Source organism: Motacilla alba, chromosome 2 (assembly GCF_015832195.1).
Source record: "Motacilla alba alba isolate MOTALB_02 chromosome 2, Motacilla_alba_V1.0_pri, whole genome shotgun sequence".
Lineage (NCBI taxonomy): Eukaryota > Metazoa > Chordata > Aves > Passeriformes > Motacillidae > Motacilla > Motacilla alba.
The window spans coordinates 4,191,873-4,212,544 of record NC_052017.1 but is presented as its reverse complement, the minus strand read 5'-3'; the positions used below and the strand labels follow the sequence as shown (position 1 = coordinate 4,212,544).

Sequence of the window (20,672 nt, the reverse complement as noted above, 5' to 3'; positions counted from 1 at the left end):
AGACATGGCTGTGACTTCCCTCTGTGCACCAGGGGTTTGATATTATGGCCTTCTGCACAAACACACACACTCTGCTTTTCTGTGTGGAGTAAGAGCCAAGCACTGGAAGGCTGGTGCATATTTTCCTGCCTGCTAACAATGTTTCCCTTTTCCTCTTTCCTGTTTGAATAAATCTGGCCTGGCTCCTAAAGCTCATGGCCATTTCCGTCACCTACAATAATTTTTACAGCCTGTCAAGTGAAAGTTGTGTAGGGAACATTTCAGACCAGCCAGGCCTGTTCCTCAGGGCTGCTGAGCACTCCCAGCTCCAGGGCCAGCCCTCCTCTAGCTGGAACAATACTGGAATGATGCTGGAATGAGAAGTGCTGCCTTGTGCAGATCAAACAATAAAGACACCCCAGGCCCATCTCAGCACCTTCAGGGCCAGATGAAAGATCCGTGTCTCCTGCTGAATCACTCACAAACCCTGCATGACCAGCAGGCTCCAGGTGACATTTTGCTGTCCTTGGTCTCTGCTCTGCACAGGCAGTAGGGTTTTTAACAGGATGTCCTCTCCTGTTTGCTTCTGGGGAGTGGTTTATTGACACTGCACCTGCCATGGCCTGGAGAGAGGGCACTGAGCTTGCTCTACATTTCATGTGTGTCAGTCTCAGCTTTGTTTGCTTTGTGATTCTGGACCACGTGACCCTTATCCAGACTTGATTATGCTTTTTGTAATCAGACACTTCTCATTAGCTTTTCTTGCAGACAGGGAAATTGGGGCACAGAGTGGTGCTTAGATGGATTATCTCAAGCAGTTGGAGAGGCTTAAGGCCCCAGAAGGCTGTCTCAACACAAAAGCACAGCTTTCCTCTCTTCTTTCCCCTTGTTTAGGGCTATAAAAGTTTGCATCTGGTCCAATGGCAACCAAAGACATCCATGTACCATCCATCAAGAGCCTGTGGAACAGAGCTGAGTTTCTCCCTGTCCTGCTCCTCACTCCTTAGTAGGACCAAGGTCTGCGGTGAACAGCCCAAGCTGAAGGATTTATTAATTTCAGGCAGTAAATCACAGTATCAAAGCTGGGAACAAGGCTCTTGGCACCTCCTAAGGCTCTTGGCACCTCCTAAGAGCCTTGGTCCAGGTCAGATTAGGTTGACAGGCAGGAAGAGTCTCCATCCATGTGCAGACACCTCAGACCACCATTACTGCTGACATCTCTGACCTCCATCCTTGTCTGTGTTGCCCAGGCTTTAACCCAAACTGGAATGAAGAGTTTACATTTGACATAGAGATCCCTGCACTTGCCCTGGTTCGGTTTGTGGTGGAGGACTTTGACATGTCAACCAAGAATGACTTCATCGGGCAGTACACGCTTCCGTTCACGAGTCTGAAGCAAGGTAAGGCCCTGCTGCCTGCTCCTCACAGCCACTGAGCCCTCTGAGAAGCTCCGGTGTCCTGGATGAGTGGTCCAGATCCATCACAGCTGGGGTCAGAGTGGATTTTTTGGGCTTGGGCGTGTTGTGTTACCCATGCTCAGAGCTGTGCCTCTGGGACCTGCCTGTTCAGGACCCTGTGGGAAATGGGGACAGAATGCTCTGAGACAGGGAGTTGTTTGTGCAGGGTCTTGGCAAACGTGAGCAAATGCTTTTCCAAATGGACTAAAGGCCATTTTCCATCTGTGTCTCTGCTTCCAGGTTATCGCCACATCCATCTCCTGACCAAGAACGGAGACCCGTACTCCTCCTCTACCCTCTTTGTCTACGTCAACATCCAGGACTGTGATTAGCAGCCTGGCTCCTCCAGGCCACAGAGAGCCTCCTTAGAGACCTGGAAGGAATTCAGTGTGTGAGCCCTGCCAGTGCCAGGGTCAGTCCCCAGCACCTTCCCTGGAGCAGCACTCGGTGCTCCGCAGGACCCCCGATGTGAAACAGCCATCGACCTTCTCCCTGCTGCTGGAAACATCCTAATGCTGCTGATGAGATTAATCCTTTTGTACCTGTTCAACCAATCCAGCTGTGGTTTTAGTTCATTTTATTTCGATTTTTTTTAATGTTGCTTTTAGCGAGAGGATAGGGACTCCTTTTTTAGTGAAGTACAGCTCTTGGCTTGGTCAGGCATCTGGGCAAAGCACCCAACATCTGTGCAAGGAAAAGTCTCCCTCAGCACTGCAGTCAGTGGCCAGGTGCCAGGTGGCTTCTTGCAACGGCAGGTGTCAGCCATCTTTCACCATATGAAGCCCTTAAACGGGGACACGATTCCCCTCCTTTCTGTTACAGATTAAAAAAGAAAGCTGCACTACAAAGCCCCGTGTTATGTAACCCGAGTTTCCTTTTGTGTTGTAATAAAAAATACATGAGCACTACTCTGCCTGTGTGCCTGGCTCTCAGCCAGGCCACTTTGCATTCAAAGCCTAGCTCTCATCCTGTGAAGGAGAAAGAAGCTGCCGAACAGCAGATTTCCCTCTGACCCAAAGTGAAACCCACTCAAAGGGACCTCGGAAAAGGTCTTTTGCCAAAGACAGTGGGAGCATGCTCAACTGCCAGCAGGGCTTTTTTTTTCTGTTTTTTTTTTTTTGTTTTTTTTTTTTTGTTGTTGTTGTTGTTGTTTTTGGTTTTTTTTTTTTGTTAATACAGTAAAACTTTGTGTTTTTACAGAAAAATGTCATTTTTTAACAGAGAGGAAGTAGATGTTGTAAGTACTAGCAGGTCTCAGTTGCACTGTAGAGGTAACCCAGCACGAGAATGTTTTGAGAACAACACAGTATTTATGGCAACGAGTGATTTGTCTTCGAGGAGAACTACAGAGTTAAGGGAATATTGTTGAAATAAAATAATATATATTTTGAAGTGCCAACTGTGTTGCTAACAGTATGTTAGACTATTAAAAGTTTAAAACAAGTTCTGGAAGTGTTCAGTTAGTTGTCACTATTTGCCTCTTTGTCCTACTTGAATGCAACATGCATGAATTTGGAGATTGACCTGCTTGATTTCCTAAATTATCAGGATACCTGGGGGTCCTGATCCCTGGTGGTGAAGACCAGGGGCTGATACCAAAGATGTTAATGTCCTTTTAAGCATACTTTGGTCATCTTATTTTTTTAGCTCAAAATAGCCTGAATTTACTGATTCTTAGGCCCTCTGCAAAACTGGGTTTATTTTAGCCCTCCCTGGAGTTTGTTGTGCTGCAGTAAACAATGCTGGACACATTGATTTTTCCTCTTGACTACAATACTCTGTGATGTTGTAAACCATTGCCAGATTAAATGTGAATTAAATCCACACCTCAAGGGCTGATCCTGCGTTAACAACCAGCCAGCTGGAAGAGCTCAAGAGTGGCCACTGAGGCAGAGCAGGGGGCCCTGCAGTGGCACGGGCTCTCCCAGGTCACCTCTGGGATGGGGCACGTTGCTGGGGACACATCTGAGGGCCAAGGATGGACATCCTTGATTCCCACCCAGGGACAGCCTGAGTTTGGTCCCTGCTGCCAGTGTGCTCTCAGCACTTTGTTTTGGGGAGCCATGGGATGAAAAGCAGAGCTGAAGGTGGTAAGAAATGCTCCTGCCCCCTCACTTGTATCAACACCAGCTCTTGTGGTGCAAGTTAGAAAGAAATTCTTCCCTGTGAGAGCAGTGAGGCACTGGAAGAGGTTTCCCAGAGAAGCTGTGGATGCCCCATCACTGGCAATGTCCAAGGCCACTTTGGCTGGGGCTCTGAGCAACCTGTGACAGTGAAAATTGTCCCTGTCCATGGCAGGAGATTGGAACTGGATGATCTTTAAGGTCAATGCAAACCATTCTGTGATTCTCTTCCTCTGTGAGGTCAGATCAGCCTGCTGGGTTGGCTGTGAATTTATTATTTACATTTTTTGGGTGGCAGGATTAGATTTCAGTTGGATTACTGAGCAAAAGCCCTCACCTGCCTGCTGTGGCCAGCACTAAAGTGAGGGTCCAGGTGGCCAGGGTCAGGGTGGGCTTGGATGGATTGCACAGAGAGGCTGGGTTTTCCTCTGCCTGTTGTGCACTTAAAGGTAGGCAAGATCCATGGGAAGAAAAACCATCCCTTATCAGGTATGAACAGTTGGGGAAAGCTGCTATGGCCAGGTGGGAAAGGAGCTGAGATGGAGAGGGGGTGGGCAGGGCATGATGACAATGCTGCAAGGTCTCTCTGCCCAAAGGAAGGGACATGGTCCATGTTGTTACCACATGAGCTCATCTCTGAACAGATCAGGATGTGCTGGGGCCCCACTGGAGGGAAGAGCTTTGGGAGAGGAGCAGCAGAAACAGGACATGGCCACTGACATCACAGCAAAAGGCACCAAAGGGAGGAGGTGGGAGAGGATCTTCCGGAAATCAGAGGTGGGGAGTAAAAGCAACTCCCCCATGAGAACAGGAGTGCAGCAGCAGTTCCATCAGGCCCAGGTATCAGAAGGCTCTGTGAAATCCCAGGCTGGTTCCCGAGTGCTGGCAGGAGCACTCCACTCGTGTTGGTGAGTGTGGTGGCCACAGGAATGAAAGCAATTTGTAGCAAACTGGCCTAATCTCTATAATCTGACTGTATTTTGGCTGGTCTTCATCTGATTGTGTGGAGCTCGTCAGGCCCACAGGTAGGTGGCATTCCTGCATCTTACTGAGGAGCACATGCAAATCAATAATTTGGGAGCTGGCAGCAGCACTCCTCAGCAAGACAAGGCAAACATTGCTGATTCCAGCAGGGCCAACAGAGGTTGAAACATGGGTAATGTGCACTGATTGCATCTCTTGTGAACACAACAGGAGCAATCACACAGGTAATTCAGCTGATTTGTGTCTCTGCTTGATGCTTAACTTACTCTGCACAGGGCATTCCAGTGGGTTTTGGGCTGGACTCTCAAGCAGAAATGGGATGAAGTGAGGGTGGGAACAGGGACAAAACAAAGGGGTTGGGGTTTATTTGAGTTAACTACCAGTTCTTAAACACAAAGTTCTCCAGCCCAGCCAGACACTTCTGCACAATGATGTGGTCCTGGATGTTGAGTGAGAGCTCTTTGCCCTCAGTCCACAGCCTGGAGCTCCCCAGCTCCACGCCCACATCCCTGCAGCAGGGCAGGGCAGTCAGGCCAGCTGCTGCTCACTGCCAATGGGGGCTTCAGGAGCTGGGTACATGGGCATGGGGGGACAAATGGCCCTAGCTACGTGGAGTTTGGGAACAGAAGGGCTCTACCTCCTCAGTTTGTTCTTTTCTTTTCAAAAAAAAAAAAAATCCAAAATTCCACTGATGACCAGGTGTTTGAAGGATCTGTGGCCCTGCAGAGCTTTTATCTGCTGCCATCCTACCCCCCATGCTGATCAAGGACACTTAGAGTGCTGCTGCTGCTGCTGGATGTTTATTCGGGATCACTGATCAGGTTGGAAATGGAGTAAAGCTGCAAACCCACATTGTCTGAGTTTTTAAGGTGGTGTTTCTTCCTTTAGTTTACAGTTCTATCCTGTAATCACTGATTGCTCACATTTCTCACTGCCCTCCCCAGTCAGACTGATCCCAAAGTGTGGAACCAGAACTATCAGCCCCATGGACATCACAGGGATGGAGCCCTGATAAAAGCTTCAGTAGGACACCCTCTGCCTCAGGTCATACCCAAAACCTTCCTGGCTTCCTCAAGCCTCTGGTCTGTGGGCAGGTGGACTCTGACATTCACCTGGCCATTGTCAGGGAGGCCAGGTGAGATTGCAGATGCTGTCTGAATGAGAAAAAAAATAGACAGAGTCTTGTCCAGCAGTCAAAAATCAATATTTGTGTCTAGCCTTCAGTGTCATCATCCTCTGGAAACATCAGCTAATAAATATGCTCATAATAAGTGCTTTTTTCCCCCCAAACCAGGTTCTCAAGTATTTCACCTGCCCTGGGCTATGCATGTTAATCTGGAGCAGATTCTTGCTGTTTTCTGGTGGGTAGTTGTTCTACAAGGTGAGAAGGGGCAGAACTGTCTGGTGTCACTCCACAGAGTACTCATCAGGCATCTGGCTTTTTCCTGACCTCAAGGCTCCCCCCTCCATCCTCTGAGGGCTTCCCCCTCCTCTCCCCACCCAAAATTCACACAGCAGCTGCAAATGGCCTTTGTCTTGACTAACTTTAAACTTCTACAAACGAAGGAAGATCATGGCCTCGTGCATGTGGCAATTTGCAAAAGGGAGAGGAAAGATGAGGCTACAATGCAGTTGCGTGGCACACACTTGCCTTCATGGCTATCAGCAATAAAGTGTCAGGAAGAGGCAAAAACATCCTGTCAAGCTGTTCCTGAAAAAGGTTTTTCCTCTTGGGGTTCTGGGTTTGCAGGGAGAAAGGAGCCATCCCCTGAACAGTGGCTGCTGGAATAACTGCATTGGATTGGGGTGCTGGGTTGGGATCACTGAGGAAATGCCTGCACTTCTTTCCTGCAGCTCCTAAGGGAGCAGGGGCTGGTCCCAGAGTCATCACATGCCCCCTGCAGTCTCAGAAGAGTCCAAATTGTTTCTTCTCGTTCTGCTGCTTCCATTTGGGCATCTGGTAGAACTCGTCCTTGGACTTCCCAAAGATATCGTGGAAATCAGCATCGGAGAGATAGCACTGCAGTGAGGAGAGAGAAAGGACAGGTCAGCTTTGGGTTTTGCAGAGCCTGGAACACCCCCATGGCTGCATCCCCTCCCCACTGTGCCAGTGCTGACCTCTGACTCCAGACCAGCAGCTCCTGCTCAGCTCCCTGTCCTTGTGCTGGGAAATGCAACATCCCAGCCCACTGTTCCTCATCCCACTTCCCAAAGCAGCAGGGGAATAAAAGTCCACCAGCCCAAAGAGATGTTCCAGTTCTGAGGACTTAGCATGCTCTGGCTGGAATTTAGCCCCTGCTGATCATACTGTGGCCAGGACAATTTATGGTCCACCAGGGAAGCTCTGCTGGCCAGAGTTTTGGGCAGTGATTCACAGTGAAAGCATCTCCCCCTCGCTCAGTCCCCTCCCCTAAAATATTCACTGGAAATGTTCACTCCCATTGCTGGAAAGACAGAGTTTGCAGAAAGCAGGCTCATCAGGGATGCTGACAACAACCCTGTGGGAATGGGAGGTTGAGTTGTTTCCTGGTATTTTGGGGAGAAGAACCCATGTGGAGCCCAGCTGTGGATCATGGCTCTGGTTGTGGGTGCTGGCCTTTGCCAGATCTGTTGGGCAAGACATTGGTCAAACAAGGATTGCAGGGAATAGAGGGAATCCGTCCTCTGTCCCCCCCATCAGCTTGCTTGGATTCAGCTGCAGACACTGCCAAAATCCTTGGGCTGACTGGAAATCTGGGATGTGTCATTTCTTCTGAAATTGAAAATTGCTGAAATGCAAGCTTTCTGACAATAAAAACAAACAAACAAACAAACAAACAAAAACAAAAACAAAACCCATCCCTTCTGGGAGGAGTTTCAAACTAAAACATTTACCTACAGCTCAAGTAAAATGCAAATTCTGGCTTAGTACTCAGCTGTGTCACCTTGTTCCCCTGTCCCTCTGAGGACAGAAGTTGGGTGGCAGAGCAAAACAATTCTACCAGAAGAAAACATTTTTTAAAAATGACTACTTAAAGTTTTTTTGGTTTTTTTTTTTCTGCCATGGAAACCCCATAATTACTTCAACTAGGCTAAAACCACCACAAGGTGTCCCTGTCCACAGCAGGGGTTTGGAACAAGACCATCTTTAAGCTCCCTTCCAACCCAACCATTCTATGCTCCTATGAACTTCCTCACACAGAGCTCCTGCTTTTGGTGACACCTGTGTGTCCTGCCAGTGTCCCACTGAGTCTGAGCAGGACTTGGAGGTGTAAAGTACACTTAGCCAGTTGCAGGTTAAGTCAGAAAGGTATCAAACCAGCAATGCTGTCACCTCTTTTTTAGTGGGATCCACGCCTTCGGGAAGTTCATCCACCGTCCTGTGCATCAGCACCTCTCGGGAGTAAATCCCTTCCCCGTTGGGCACCATGGCAGGGCTGCTGTGGCTGCTGCTGTTGTAGTTGTTGCTGTTGTTGTTGTAGTTGTTGCTGTTGCTGTAGCTGTTGCTGTCACTGTGGCTGGAGTGAGATTTGTACTCTGAGGAGGCATTTGCTGTAGCTGAACCAGCCAGGCTGGTCGTGCTGAGGGTTCTCTTGTTCAGGCTGAGGTTGTTCAGGTCCTGCCAAAAGGAGGAAAACACGTCATGATGAGATGCTCTGGCAGAGCAAGTTGGGGATGATCCCAGGATCTTTCTGCTGGGGTTGTGGGGGACTATTTCGGGCACAGACTATCTGTAGCTCCAAAGCAGCAAGGGGAAAGTCCCAACTAAAGTGTTAGTGCAGTGCCTCCATAAATGCTACACCTTGGTGTTAGGACTGCTAAAAGCACACACTAATGAGAGCTCTTACAAAGAACTGAGGATACTTACAGCAGTCTCATTCTTCTCAAGATAACATCAGGGGAAGGCACATGTGGGACGACAGAAGGTGAGGTTAGATGTCTACCACGTCTAAAACATCTATATTACCTGCACACCCCTCCCTGATGAGCCATCTCTCCTCATCCAAACCTGCCACTTCCTTCCAGCCTTCATCCTGACCCTGCCCAGGGCACAACTGACCATGTGACAATGGCATTTTGGACTGTTGGGACCTCATTTAGTTTGGAGGATCCCCCCCTGGGCCATGCCCCTCTTCACCAGGGGACCCTTGTTTGAGGTCTCAGGGGCTCCACCACTGTAAACTATTCACAAAACACTTAACTACACCCTCTAAGAGCTGCACACACCTTAATTTGTTCTGAATTAGAGCAGCTGGACAATGTCCTGCTCACAGATGCCTCTGGGCAGGACTGGAAAAGGCCCGGGAGGTCTGGGTGTATTTATGGGTAATTCATCACATCTCCCTCTGCTTCTCACAGAGGAGCACAGCTCTGATGCTGGCAGCCGGAGGTTCCCATCCCTGCCCTGATCCTGGTGTCCCCTCCTTGGTGCAAACAGGCCGGGGGATGTGGTGGTGTGTGAACCCAGGTGTTTCCTACTTGTATGGCCAAGGCACAACTCACCACTTTGATCTCGGATATGGCTGACACGTCTCCCAGGCTGTTCTTCATTTCCTCGTAGGACTTGCCATCCTAAAGGGAAAGAGAGAGTTGTGAGAGCCATGGGCTGCCTTTAGCCCAAACTCCTGGTCTCTAATCCACACTCCCGAGTCTCAAGTCCACACTCCTGGGTCAGGAGATCCTGAATTTTAAAGCCCAGTGATGGCCACTGATGTGGCAGCTCCTGCAAACCTCAGCCCCTTCAATGAGAAGAATCTGAGCTTTCACTTGGAAACAAAGGGGGGGAAAAGGGACTTCAGCCTTTTTAGTTGCACAGTAACAGGTGAAACCAGGAAATTTAAAGACTTTGGAGCAGAAGGTAAATGAAGAGAAATCATATTTACTGCTGGATTTAAATCTTTTACATTTTTGATGAGTCTTGCAATGCCTGAAAGTATTCCCTTTTTCCAACTTTCCTAATTCATTTAGCTAAAAGAACATATTTTTTCAAAGCCTCAAGTCCTTACTTCTTGTAATTAGGTGTCATGTATTATCAGATACCTCTTATTTTCTATTAAAAAAATGGAATATGCTAGATAAATTGGCATAGCTCATGACTGTGTTTTCCTAAGCAGCCAGGAGATGTCAGTTCTTAACAGAATCATCCAACAAAGTTTCCCAACAAGAACAAGCAACATAAACACATGGACTGCAGAGAAAACAGTTTTAGACCCAAAACTGAGCAAAGAACACACACCAGATGTTTCTGGGATGTCAACAGTTTGGATGGCTTGTCTGCAGTTGCTGAAGCTGCCTACAGGGGATATTTTTAGAGGCACATATTTTAAGAGCTGTATCCTTGTTTTTCAGCAGTTCCTCGGGAAAAAAAAAATAAAACAAACCCACAAGTTTTGACCTTTGTTCTAAGCATCAACATATTTTAAGGGTCACTGTGAGTTACTGTCTTATCTCTCCAGATCCAGCTGTCAAGGCTGGATCCACCACCACATGGATTGGGAAGAAAGACAATGCAAACTCAGATACAGGAAATAAAATGTCTCTGTAAGAGTTTTCCTGCAGTGTGGAGTCCTGGGGAAAGAGGGGAGAAAGGAATTTTTCCTTCCCAGTCATCTCTGGGAGCAGGTTTCCATTTCTACATAGGGAGGAGCTGGTATTTGTAACTCTGCTTTAGAAGGCTGGTGTGCAGGGACCAAGGGTGACCTTGCTCAGGAGCTCCTGAGCTCTGATGGGCTTTCCACAAACCTGAACGTGAGACCTGTCAGCTCACATCTTTCATTTCACCACAGTTTGCCCTGGGTCATAAAGCTGGGTCATAAATTTGCCTCTGTGGCTGCACTTTCAACAATGAACTTCTGTTGCTTTGGTTTGTTTTTTGGGTTTTTTTTTTCCTTTATGATGTGGGTGTGTCTGTTTTCCCTTTGAACTTGATTTTATTACTCATAGTCCCCACCTCTTTCTGGCTGAAATCAAAAACTTGATTTGGAACCTAATATTTATGAAAATATGAATATTGTGAATTCAAGCACATTTGCAAAAGCCTATGTTTCACCACACAGGTACTTTTTTATTGGTGAAGGAGCAGAAGCTGCTCAGACAGCACCAGGAACCCACGTCCCTGCACACGGCAGGGGGCTGGAACTGGATTATCTTTAAGGGCCCTTCCAACCCAAGCCATTCCATGATTTTGTGAAGCTCAGGACATGTCCTAGTGAGGTCACACTCCATGCATCCTATATTCACTGACAACAACCCCCTCCAGGCACCCCTGAGAACACCACAGGGCTTTTCCAGCAACTTACACTCCATTTGTAGGGGTCCCAAGCGTTGAACCATCCCGTGAAGTTGAGGGGTTCATAGCCCTGCTTCACCAGGATGATGGGAGTTGCCAAGTCCCTCCCAGCTGGATGGGTCTTGAGATACTCCTTAGCCGAGGCAATGGCCTCGTTCCTCTCCTGTGCGTTGGAGGCTTTGCCAACCCAAAGGAAAATCTGCAAGGGGAGAAGGTTTTGAAGGTCAGCGAGGCATTAGAACCCCTGCAGACACAGCTGTTTGTTCTCCCCTGCCAGTGGGAGCAGAGACAAGAGTGGAAATGTGTTTTCCCAATAGTCCCCTGTGATTCTGAGCCCAAATTTACTCCCAGCCAAGGAAGATTTTGCTTTTGAGACAGGCATGGGGCATAAATATTTCAGGGGACAGCTCTTGTATGTTTCAAGGTAGCTGAACCCAGTCATGGGCCAAGATCCAACTCAATAAACACCAACTAAAGCCATAACATGTTTGAAAATACGTCTGAGGAGAAGGGGAGGAGGCTTTTTCTCACCTCTTCCCACGTGTCCAGCAGCATGACATCATCTTCATCCAGGTCCTCCTGGCAGAACCCGACCACCTCCGTCATGATGAACCGACCTGTCTGGTTGGAGCACTCAAAGAGGCGAGGCTGGTAGTGTGTGACCTGCTCCTGGAACCTGCCTCATGCATGGCAGGGGAGGGAAAAGCAAGAAAGGTGGAAATCTTTCCCTCCTGGCTTACTACAGGGCCCTGAAGCTATGTGTTGTGGCCTTGAGGGAAGAGGTGGAACATGGCAGCACTCATCTAAAGGCCTGGAAGCCAGCAATGTCAGGTATCAGGGGATTCTCAGACCATTTTAATGATTTTCAAAGGTCATTTTTTTCTCCACCCAAAAAGGCAAAAGCAGAACCCTTCCCTCACTGTGGCAATGAACTTGATGTCAGGTGAAAGCCACACCAGATCACTTTTTGCAGAGGACACCATCACCAGCCCAGAGGGCTGGAGAAATCCATGTTGTCCAAAAGCAGATCTAGTCTCATGATTCTCCTGGGGCTGCTGCTGATAATGGCTGGAAAAGGAGCATGTGGTTCCTGCAGCCCTCAGGATGAGATGTGGGATGGGTTTACTGGGGTGAAAGGAGGATGTAGCACACTCTTGTCTGCAGGCTTTGGACCTGTGGCTCCCACTTCAGGAGAACCCCTGCCCAAAAGCCAGGAAAGAAACACCCTGGTGTGGTTTCTGACCAAAGTCTTGGTGATATTCTGGCCTCGTGCTCCCGTTATTGAGGACACAGTATCAAAGTATTCACTTTCCTCAAAAGTTTTGATCCCTTGCCCAATGTCCCCTGGCCAGGCCCAGAGGAACAAGCAGGTCACTATTACCTCTTTTCACTGGCATAAGGTGCTTTGCCTCCCAGAGCTTCCCAGAACTCTGCAGGCTCCTGTCCTTCCAGAATGGTGTGCTTGTCCCGTCTGGAAATGATGTCAGCCACCATTTTTGCCATCTCCCGCTCATCTCCACTGCATCCCTGTGTCCAGGATAAAAGATGGAACTGCAGTTAGGGGCCGACTGGCAAAAATTATTTATGGGGAAAAGCTGGCTTGGTTCTCTGGAGAGCTTCAGACTTGCTTGAGTGCTCTTGAGCTGATCACTCAGAGTCCATTTCGAGTCCTTGAAGGGACATTTAGTGCAGCCAATGGCACCTAGAGCAAAACTCACAGAATGACAGAATGATTTGGGCCAGGAGGGACTTTAAAGATTATCAGGAACACCTTCCACTCCAACAGGATGCTCCAAGCCATATCCAACACGGCTTTGAACACTTTCAGGGATGGGACATTGACAACTTCTGTGCTTTGGTTTGATCTACCATCTCATCCTGACACACGACTGAAACCAGATAAATGAATTTGCTCTCATCCTGATTTCTTACAGCTGGAAAATCTGGGATATTTATTGATCTGAATGCAAGCTGTATAAACCCCACAAATGAGGTGAAGTGAACCCCAGCATGGGTTACTTTTGTAGAGAAGGCTTTTACTGCTGACCCTCCACAGACAGAGCCCTTTCCTGGTGCAGTTTCCTCCCAGAATCATTGAATCATTAAAGTTGAAAAAGACCTTTAGGATCATGAAGTCAAACCATCAGCTCAGCACCACTAAATCATGTCACCAAGTGCCACATCCGCGCATTTTCGAATACTTTTGACTCCACCATTGCCCTGGGCAGCCTATTCCAGTGCTTGACATGCCTTTCTGTGAAGAAGTGTTTTCTAGTATGTAGTATTAACCTCCCCTGGCACAACTTGAGGCCGTTTCTCCACTGAATTAATGGGCCAGCTGCCCAAGGATTCATCTCCATGACCTAGCAGAGACAGGAGACTCAAGCCCCACCTCACCAATTTCAGATCCCTTTGGCTGCCTCCCCGCGTCTCGCTGCAGACTCACCTTCCCACACCACAGGTAGCAGACCTGGCTGGTGGTCAGCAGGAAGACATCGTTGGAGTTGAGGGAGGAGGCTCGGGCTGGCACCTCTGTGGCCTTTGTGTTCACCTCATCCGTGCCCCTCACCTGGAAGAGGCGGATCGCCGGCTCGGGGCTGCTCTTCTGAGCCCGGCTCGTGCCGCCCTGCAAGGACAGAGAGGGGAGGATGTTGGGGAGGATGAAAGTGTGACAAGAAAGTCTCACAGATATGTATGCTTAGCAGAGAGATTTTTGAATGTAGATTCTGAAGAGGGAATAGAGATGGAAGCAAGTTTTGATATATAAGAAAGGAATTGCTGAGGCAGTCTTACTGGACAACCAAGGAGGCAAAGGGTGTGTTAGTTAGAAGGGGCTTTTTATGACTTAGAGCAAAGGATAGACAAGAAGATGTTTTTACCAAACAGAAAGATAGCACAGGCAAACAAGTCAGCAGATGTTGTAAGTAGAAAAAAATGTATCAGAATTTTCCACTGCAAGAAAACTGAAAAACAGCTTACAGCTTAAACTGTAATGTACTAACTTTTAGTGATTGGAGAATAGTAACATGAATATGGTAATTATAGTAGTTATGACAGGCTATAGGTAAAAATTAAGGTATAGATTGGTTCATCTGTATTAAGATGCTCAGCAAAGAAAAGTATATAATTCATTTGTAACCTGAACTCAGGGTCTCCAGGCCTGCCTGCAGCTGGAGCTGACAGTTGTAGGCACAGGCTCTGTTGCCCACGACCCTGTAATGTCTTGGATGTAATAAACTGCGTTTTGAAGAGCCCCTGGAGTCCCGTATCTCTCATTTAAGCTCTTACAGAAGGGTAGAACTGGGAGGGGAGGAGGACACAGATCCACGGTGTGACCGATCTGAGGAAGGCTTTGGGCTCGCAGCCCTGCCTGCTGTTGCAATGATGGACCATGGTTCTGCACTGAGCAGTGAGGAAATACAAGTATCTTCTGACTGCAGGTCAGAATGAAACCTACATGGCACATTTCTCCCTGATTACAGAGTCCTGACCAGCTCCCATCAAGATCCTCAAGATCCATGTGACCAGATCTTGGTGTCTGTAGAGGATTTGCCATGCAAACTGGGCAAGGCATCTGTACCCTGATTTCCAGCTGTGCTCATCTGAACTGAACATCTGCCATGGAAACCAACACTGGTTTGATGGGACCAACACTGAGAGCTGAGGGCATTCCCCCTCTCCCACAGCCACAGGTGGAATTTCTCCACCACATATGTCAGCAAATAAGGCAGCAAGTGAAGTGGGTTGGTAGTTACGTGATATAATTCAGGCAAGGACAATGCAAATCATGTTTGTAGGATATTTTGAAGGACTCTCTCTGGATAGCAGCATTCACAGGACGACTGCCTTACTCTAACTCTGCAAAATATTTGGGACAGAGCCGGAATGACCCTCACACATCACTGCTGGAGCTCAGGGGTGGAGCTCAGTTGAGTTGGATCAGTCCAGGACTGTATTTACTCCAACAGTGTGCAGACTGCTTGAGGAATACTAGAAATGTCCTCTCTGCCAGCCTATGCAGGGCTGGCCAGCTCCTTTCTTGAGTATCAGCCCGTTTTTATTGGACTATGTCCACTGCAGCTGCCAAGCCATCACCGGTGCCCCCACCTCCCAAAGCCAGGTTACCTCGTAGATGACCAGCTTGCCCTTGAAGATGGCCAGGAAGTGCCTGGGCTCCTTGCCCATTGTCACCCGCACCTGCACAGCCTCGTCCCCATATTTCCTGTCCAGCTCGATGGCATTGAGGGCACAGGCAGTGATTTCATCCACGGAGGCGTGGCGGCCCTGGGGGACAGGGGGGTGACACACACAGCATGATGAGAGAAAGGGTACAAACCTCTTCACAATTCAACACTTGCCAATCCCAAAGTATGTAATACCATGAGATCAGAGTTAAAACTTCCCAGATATTTCAATTTCACTGGCATTCTGGTTTTGTAGACTTTGGAGTCCCATTTTTGAAGTTTCTCTCTGCATGAAAATATACTTTAAAAAGGAAGGCAGAGATATCCATATACCCACAGAACTCTAGGAACTGACTCCAAACTTTGACCTCAGCACTGTAAGGCCCATCATTCTTCAGTCTTTCTGTCTGATTTTGCTGGTGCTCAGCTTGATGCCAGTTTGGGATCAGTGCCCACGCTACCTACAAAGGACAGCTTGGGATATTTGAAACTGATGAGCAAAGTGCACCTGAGTTCTTCTGGGTGCTTGGGTTGGGATTTTTGAGTGCAATTGCTTCCTTCAGCATTAGGCTTGTATAGCAGGCACAGCACAGTGCCCTCTGTTCTGCTTTGACCTACCTGCCACATGTAGAGGACGTAGTGGGGTCTGCCTGACCTCAGGTAGGTGTACAGGACCAGGTAGCAATCACCCCCATAGAACTGCCCGTACATCTTGGGATTCACCGGCTGCATTTCCAAGTCCTCAATCCTCCACACCTTGGGAACAAAAAACATCTTGGTGAGCAGCAGTGGAGTCAAGGTGAGGACAGAGCACAACACTTTGGCTACCACACCACTGAGGCTCCAGGTGCTCCCTCAGGTTGCATCACTAGAGGGAAGAGATCAGTGCCCGCCCCTCGTGAGGAGGCTGTGGAGTGCCATGAGGTCCATCCTCAGCCTCCCCAAGCTGAACAAACCAAGCAATGCTTGGAAACAGGCTGATTACTGCAGCCTCTGTCAGCCAGAGGAGCTCTCTCACCTCGACCTCCCCGGAGGCATCATCGACCATCCTCTGCTCAGCCGCGAGCTCAGGCCTGGCGTGGAGCTGGGTGGTGTCAAACTTCACCTGCTCCACCTTGGCTGCGTGCACCAGCAGAACAAAAACAAGAACCCAGTGAATGCACGACACAAACCCATCCCACGACCCTCACCCAGCAAGTAAAACCCGGTCCAGGTTTGCAAAAAGCCACTCCTGCCCCCAGTAAGCCAACACTGATTTTGGAATATGCAAGAGCTCACCCACTTCAGTGTTGACCTGTGACAGGCTGGAATTGGCCACACAGCATATTCCAGTGATGGTTAGCTGGTAAAAATATTACTAGTCTCCTGACTGAAAAATCTTAATTTTTCTCCAAATCTATAAATATTTCTCTCCTTTTAAAATGCTGATTTCACAAATAAAATGCCTTCCTTTCTCCAGCTCATGACAAAGAAAGAGAGTATTTACAGACAGCACAGAGAAATGGAGAGAAAAGAGAGAACTTGCAAGGGAAAGAGATTTGTTGCTCTCAAGCTGTTATTGATGGAGACGTTCAGCATCTCTGTCACCTTCCCATCACTCATCAACAAGTTCTCTCTCTTTGGAATTGTTTAGTCTTTGGGGTTAATGCATTGTAATATTCCCTTCAGCAGTGTGATAAATACACCACTTACACCCAGTGTAAATACAGCACCATTCCACTGACGTCAGGAGGGGACTGGATGGATGCCAGTGTAAATGAAAGCAGAACTCCTTATCAGGCTCAGCATTAGCCCTTTATAAAGGAAATTTGGGAGATCTGCAAGTGGGAAATTTTGCATACAATCCTTCAGAGAGGAGTGACTCTCTGCCAGCATTTATATTCAGAGTAAGTGGCAATTTGGTTCATATAAGAAAACTCAGGAGAGCTGAATGTCATTCAGTTCATGAATCCTTTCCATCTACTGAAGAAGATGGAAAATAGAAGGCACCAGGAGAGTGTACATTAGATTTTTGAGATCTTGAAGGCAGGAGACAGTTGATGTGAATGATGTTCCCTCAGCTATTGCTTAGCACAGGTAGGAAGGACAAACCCAGGACCAACATGCTCACCAATTTTTCCTGTAGTGTAGACCTTGCCCAGCCCTTGTGTTTCGTTCTTTTCTGTCCACCTCTGGAACAGCTGTTTGAACATGGCTGACTCTGCTCCATCATTGATCACCTCAACGTTGGTGGATGAAGGATAGCCTTTGGCTTGGATAAAGCCCTGGTGGGGTTCAGGAAGTTCATTAGTGAGCTTTTTGCTTTTTACAGGCATGAGAAGAGGGGTGTGGACCTGAACCAGCTTGAAGAGTGTCCCTCACTGAACACAGGATGGGATTCAGCCCAAGATTTGCATTTGAACTAATCAGAAGTGACTGAAGACTCTTGCTGTAGTATCCATGTTTACTTCTGTCTTTAGGGGACTGATCCCTACTCCGACCCCTTTTCTCCAAACTTTTTGTCCCTCTCTAAGCCAGGAAAACTGCTCTGCCTGTAGCCTGGTAGAGAGCATGGGAGTGAAGGGGTGGAGACAGCTCAGCACCCCCAGAGCGTGAAGTCTGTTCTGAAGGGACTAAACTCTCACAAATCTTTTTTTCTTCTTTTTTCTATTTTTTCCCTGAACCCGTATTATTTCTTTGCAATAGTGCTACCATTGAGTTAAACGGCTACTTCAACAGAGCTGCTTGATGCAATATGAGTGGGAAGAAAATGTTCTGTGTTCGGCCACAATGCCAAAATCCTTGTTCAGTTTTGGGAATTGCTCCTGTGTTTATCTCAGAAGGCTCCAGGCTGACCCGAGGTGCAGGGCTGGCAGCTGTGGGAAGGAGCCTGATTGTGGCTTTCTGAACATCCAACTTCTACTGTAAAAACTGCAGCCACACACTGCCCTCAGGGAAAAGCAGAGCAGATGGTTCTCCCATCCCTCCCACCTGCCACACTGAGAGATAGACATATCTTTTGTTCTACATGTGTAGCTCAGGGCCAGAATTTGCAGAGATGATTGCCTACTAAAATGAGTCTGAGTCACGCTCCTGAAAGGAGCACAGAGGACAGTGAGATAAGTTTTAAGGCATTTCTAAGTTTTTCTTCTCTGAGACAATAGGTGCAATCCTATTGAAGCTGGGGGTCTCCAGGTAGGACCTTACTGAAGGTGGACCCACTGAAGTTCAGTATCTCCTAGTTAGACCTCATGGAAGATGAAGCCATTTATGGTCTTCCCATAAGTAAATGTCTAATTAAAAGCCATATTCTGTCACAGTCTTCACTTCAACATGCTAACTTGTAAAAAAATACCAAATACCTTACTTGCTCAGTCTCCCTTGAGGCTAATTTTTTTTGAGAGGAAGAGATGACGAATGCTCTGACAGAAAATAACATATGGATGTCAGAGCCCCTTTATTATCTGTTTATGCACCTTTTTTGGTCAGATTCTTAACCCTGCTGATCCTCTCTGACTCCACCATCCCTTGAACCAAGAGTTCCCAGAAGTTCACTATTTACCATGTGGAAAAGTATTTTCTTTTATGCTTGATTATCCATTTTTTTCTTAGTTTTAGTGGCAGGTCTTAGTCCCAGCACAATTTGATGACTAACAATTTTGTATTTATGCCATTATGCTTCCCCTAGACATTCAACTACTCTCTCTGTTATTACACAGGCCAGCTCCCCATGACCTACACTTAATTGTAATTAGTGGTCAGATCTAGATCAGCACATATCAACCGCCCACGACATCGTTTGCACTCTATTACAACTCACCACAGCTCGAGTGAATGCTGCTTTTTTCTCTTCTGGGCTGGAGGCTTTTCCTCTCCAGACATAAATTTTGAAGCCACCTTGGTCTAAAATGTAGCAGTCCTGAGGTTACACCGAAAAAACAGGAAACAGAAAAAAACAAACGTGAAAAACTCTGTGCTGGAAAAGCTCATCATTTGTAGCCCAATCAGGTGGATCCTTGTTGAAGATTTAAGTTAGATGCATATCCAGCTCATTTCTCTGCCTGGCAGAGCTCTCACCCTGGCGCAGCCATTATCAGAAGTGACAGAGGATGAATTTCTTATGGTTTATAAACTGAGTACAACTACCACCAGCCCCACAGGGTAGGGGTTCATAGGTGTGGGCACACCTGGCCCAGGCTGCTGATTTATAATTGTAATTAGTTGAAGTATGTATTTTTCTTAGGGATTGCTCAAAACTGTCTATTGCCACCTCAGAGGAGGTGTTCTCAAACAAAAACCCCCACCAGCTCTAAAAAGGGCCAGGAGTAGTGTACGGTGAAATATCTACCCTAGCCTGCTGCTGCCTGCATTTATGCCCAAATCTGCTACTGAAGGAGAAGGAAAGGTCCAAGTTAGACATCTTCTGCATGCATGTTTTGTCCTCATGGAGATCCCTGATCTGGAGCTCAGTGTTGCATTGCTGTGAACGCAGCAGGATCCCGAACCCAAAGGGAATGAGGGGGTGTGCTGAGCCCATCCCCACTGCAGACAGCTGGTGCTCCAAACACACTGTGGGACCAAAGGCTGCTCCTTTTCCAAACTGAACTATGAAAGAAGAAAAAGGGCTTTACATGTCTGCAAAGGGAGGCTGAGAGTTTAACAAGGCTGGCATCAGGATGAAAAGGGGAGCAGGAGCCTTGCAGCACAGCGCTGCGTCGGAATAGGCTGGTCTGCACTGCAGAGAATTAAGGATGAGCAATTCTCTGCCAAATTTCAGTCAGAGGAAAAGCCTCTGTTTTCTGAAAAACTCTGCACAGAGGGTCTGTCAGGAAATCTCCTTCCAGGGTGGGTCACTGAGACCAGCCACTTGCCATGGCAGGACAACAAATCTCCCTGGTTTCGTGAGCAGAGTATTTATTTGCTTTGGAGTCAGCAGAGGGAAGGCTATCCTTGAACATCAGGTATTAAGAAGCCTTCGTTCCATCTGGAATTTATTCCTGGTATGCAGCTCTCCCTCACTGTGATTGCCAAGCTAATATAATCCTTGGCTGAGAGCATCAATTTGCCATCTCTTCTTGGAACAGCTTCAGCACACCACCTACCTCCGGCTGCTGAGATTGTAGCAGGGCTAAGCTGTCCTAACCTAACAGCAGGGCTAAGCTCTCCTACTGCTGGAAGGCCTGATAATTTTCAGGAAACAGGTGCTCAGCTGAAAACAAAGTGAGCCACAGCCTCCTTTTCTTGCTGGAAAGGCCACTCTGGCTTTGTCTCACCTCGTGCTGGAGCAGATCCTGCGTCAGGGGCCGGGTGGCGATCTCCTGCACCACCAGGTCATTGTCCTTCTCATAAACACTGCAAGACAGAGCCACCGAGCTGAGTTAGACCCCAGAGAGCCCCCTGTAAGAAGGGAGGGGGTTTGGAGCCCAGGACTCACTGGTAGAGCCGGACGTTGGCTTTCTGCAGCTCGTCGGCTTTGGTGTCGGGGATGGCGTCGCGGAGCTCCCCGCGCCTCTCGCCCAGCACCATCCTCATGATCTGCATCAGGTCTGGGGAGTCCCTCTCGTTGTCAATGATGCCAATCTGAGCACGGCCGCCCCTCTCGCTGTCCCTGATGCTCCGAGCCAAAGCAAGACCCTGCACAAGGACGCACAGGGATAAGTCCTGACACACACCCCAAACCCAGAGAGCCCCAGACCCC

The 20,672-nt window shown here is 48.0% G+C and overlaps 2 protein-coding genes across 4 annotated transcripts in view; one reads left to right on the top strand and one right to left on the bottom strand.

The window, feature by feature from the left end:
* Nucleotides 1-2,879, top strand: part of PLCD1 (phospholipase C delta 1) — a 53,429-nt gene extending 50,550 nt beyond the window's left edge. For both annotated transcript variants that reach the window (XM_038127605.1, XM_038127604.1), the window contains exons 14-15: nt 1,230-1,379; nt 1,677-2,879. In XM_038127605.1, coding sequence (XP_037983533.1) covers nt 1,230-1,379; nt 1,677-1,768 — 242 coding nt within the window. In that variant the 3' untranslated portion in view covers nt 1,769-2,879. The remainder of the gene's footprint in view (nt 1-1,229; nt 1,380-1,676) is intronic.
* A 2,442-nt stretch (nt 2,880-5,321) lies between these two features.
* Nucleotides 5,322-20,672, bottom strand: part of VILL (villin like) — a 35,390-nt gene continuing 20,039 nt past the window's right edge. Inside the window, exons 7-21 of one of the 2 annotated variants that reach the window (XM_038127602.1) lie at nt 20,409-20,608; nt 20,248-20,326; nt 18,795-18,893; nt 17,106-17,259; nt 16,014-16,114; nt 15,614-15,751; nt 14,937-15,095; nt 13,258-13,437; nt 12,193-12,338; nt 11,343-11,487; nt 10,822-11,010; nt 9,026-9,094; nt 8,391-8,402; nt 7,857-8,141; nt 5,322-6,563 (exon numbers count right to left, since the gene is read on the bottom strand). In XM_038127602.1, the coding sequence (XP_037983530.1) occupies nt 6,450-6,563; nt 7,857-8,141; nt 8,391-8,402; nt 9,026-9,094; nt 10,822-11,010; nt 11,343-11,487; nt 12,193-12,338; nt 13,258-13,437; nt 14,937-15,095; nt 15,614-15,751; nt 16,014-16,114; nt 17,106-17,259; nt 18,795-18,893; nt 20,248-20,326; nt 20,409-20,608 (2,070 nt within the window). In that variant the 3' untranslated portion in view covers nt 5,322-6,449. The remainder of the gene's footprint in view (nt 6,564-7,856; nt 8,142-8,390; nt 8,403-9,025; nt 9,095-10,821; nt 11,011-11,342; nt 11,488-12,192; nt 12,339-13,257; nt 13,438-14,936; nt 15,096-15,613; nt 15,752-16,013; nt 16,115-17,105; nt 17,260-18,794; nt 18,894-20,247; nt 20,327-20,408; nt 20,609-20,672) is intronic. The other variant, XM_038127603.1, reaches the window with a different exon arrangement.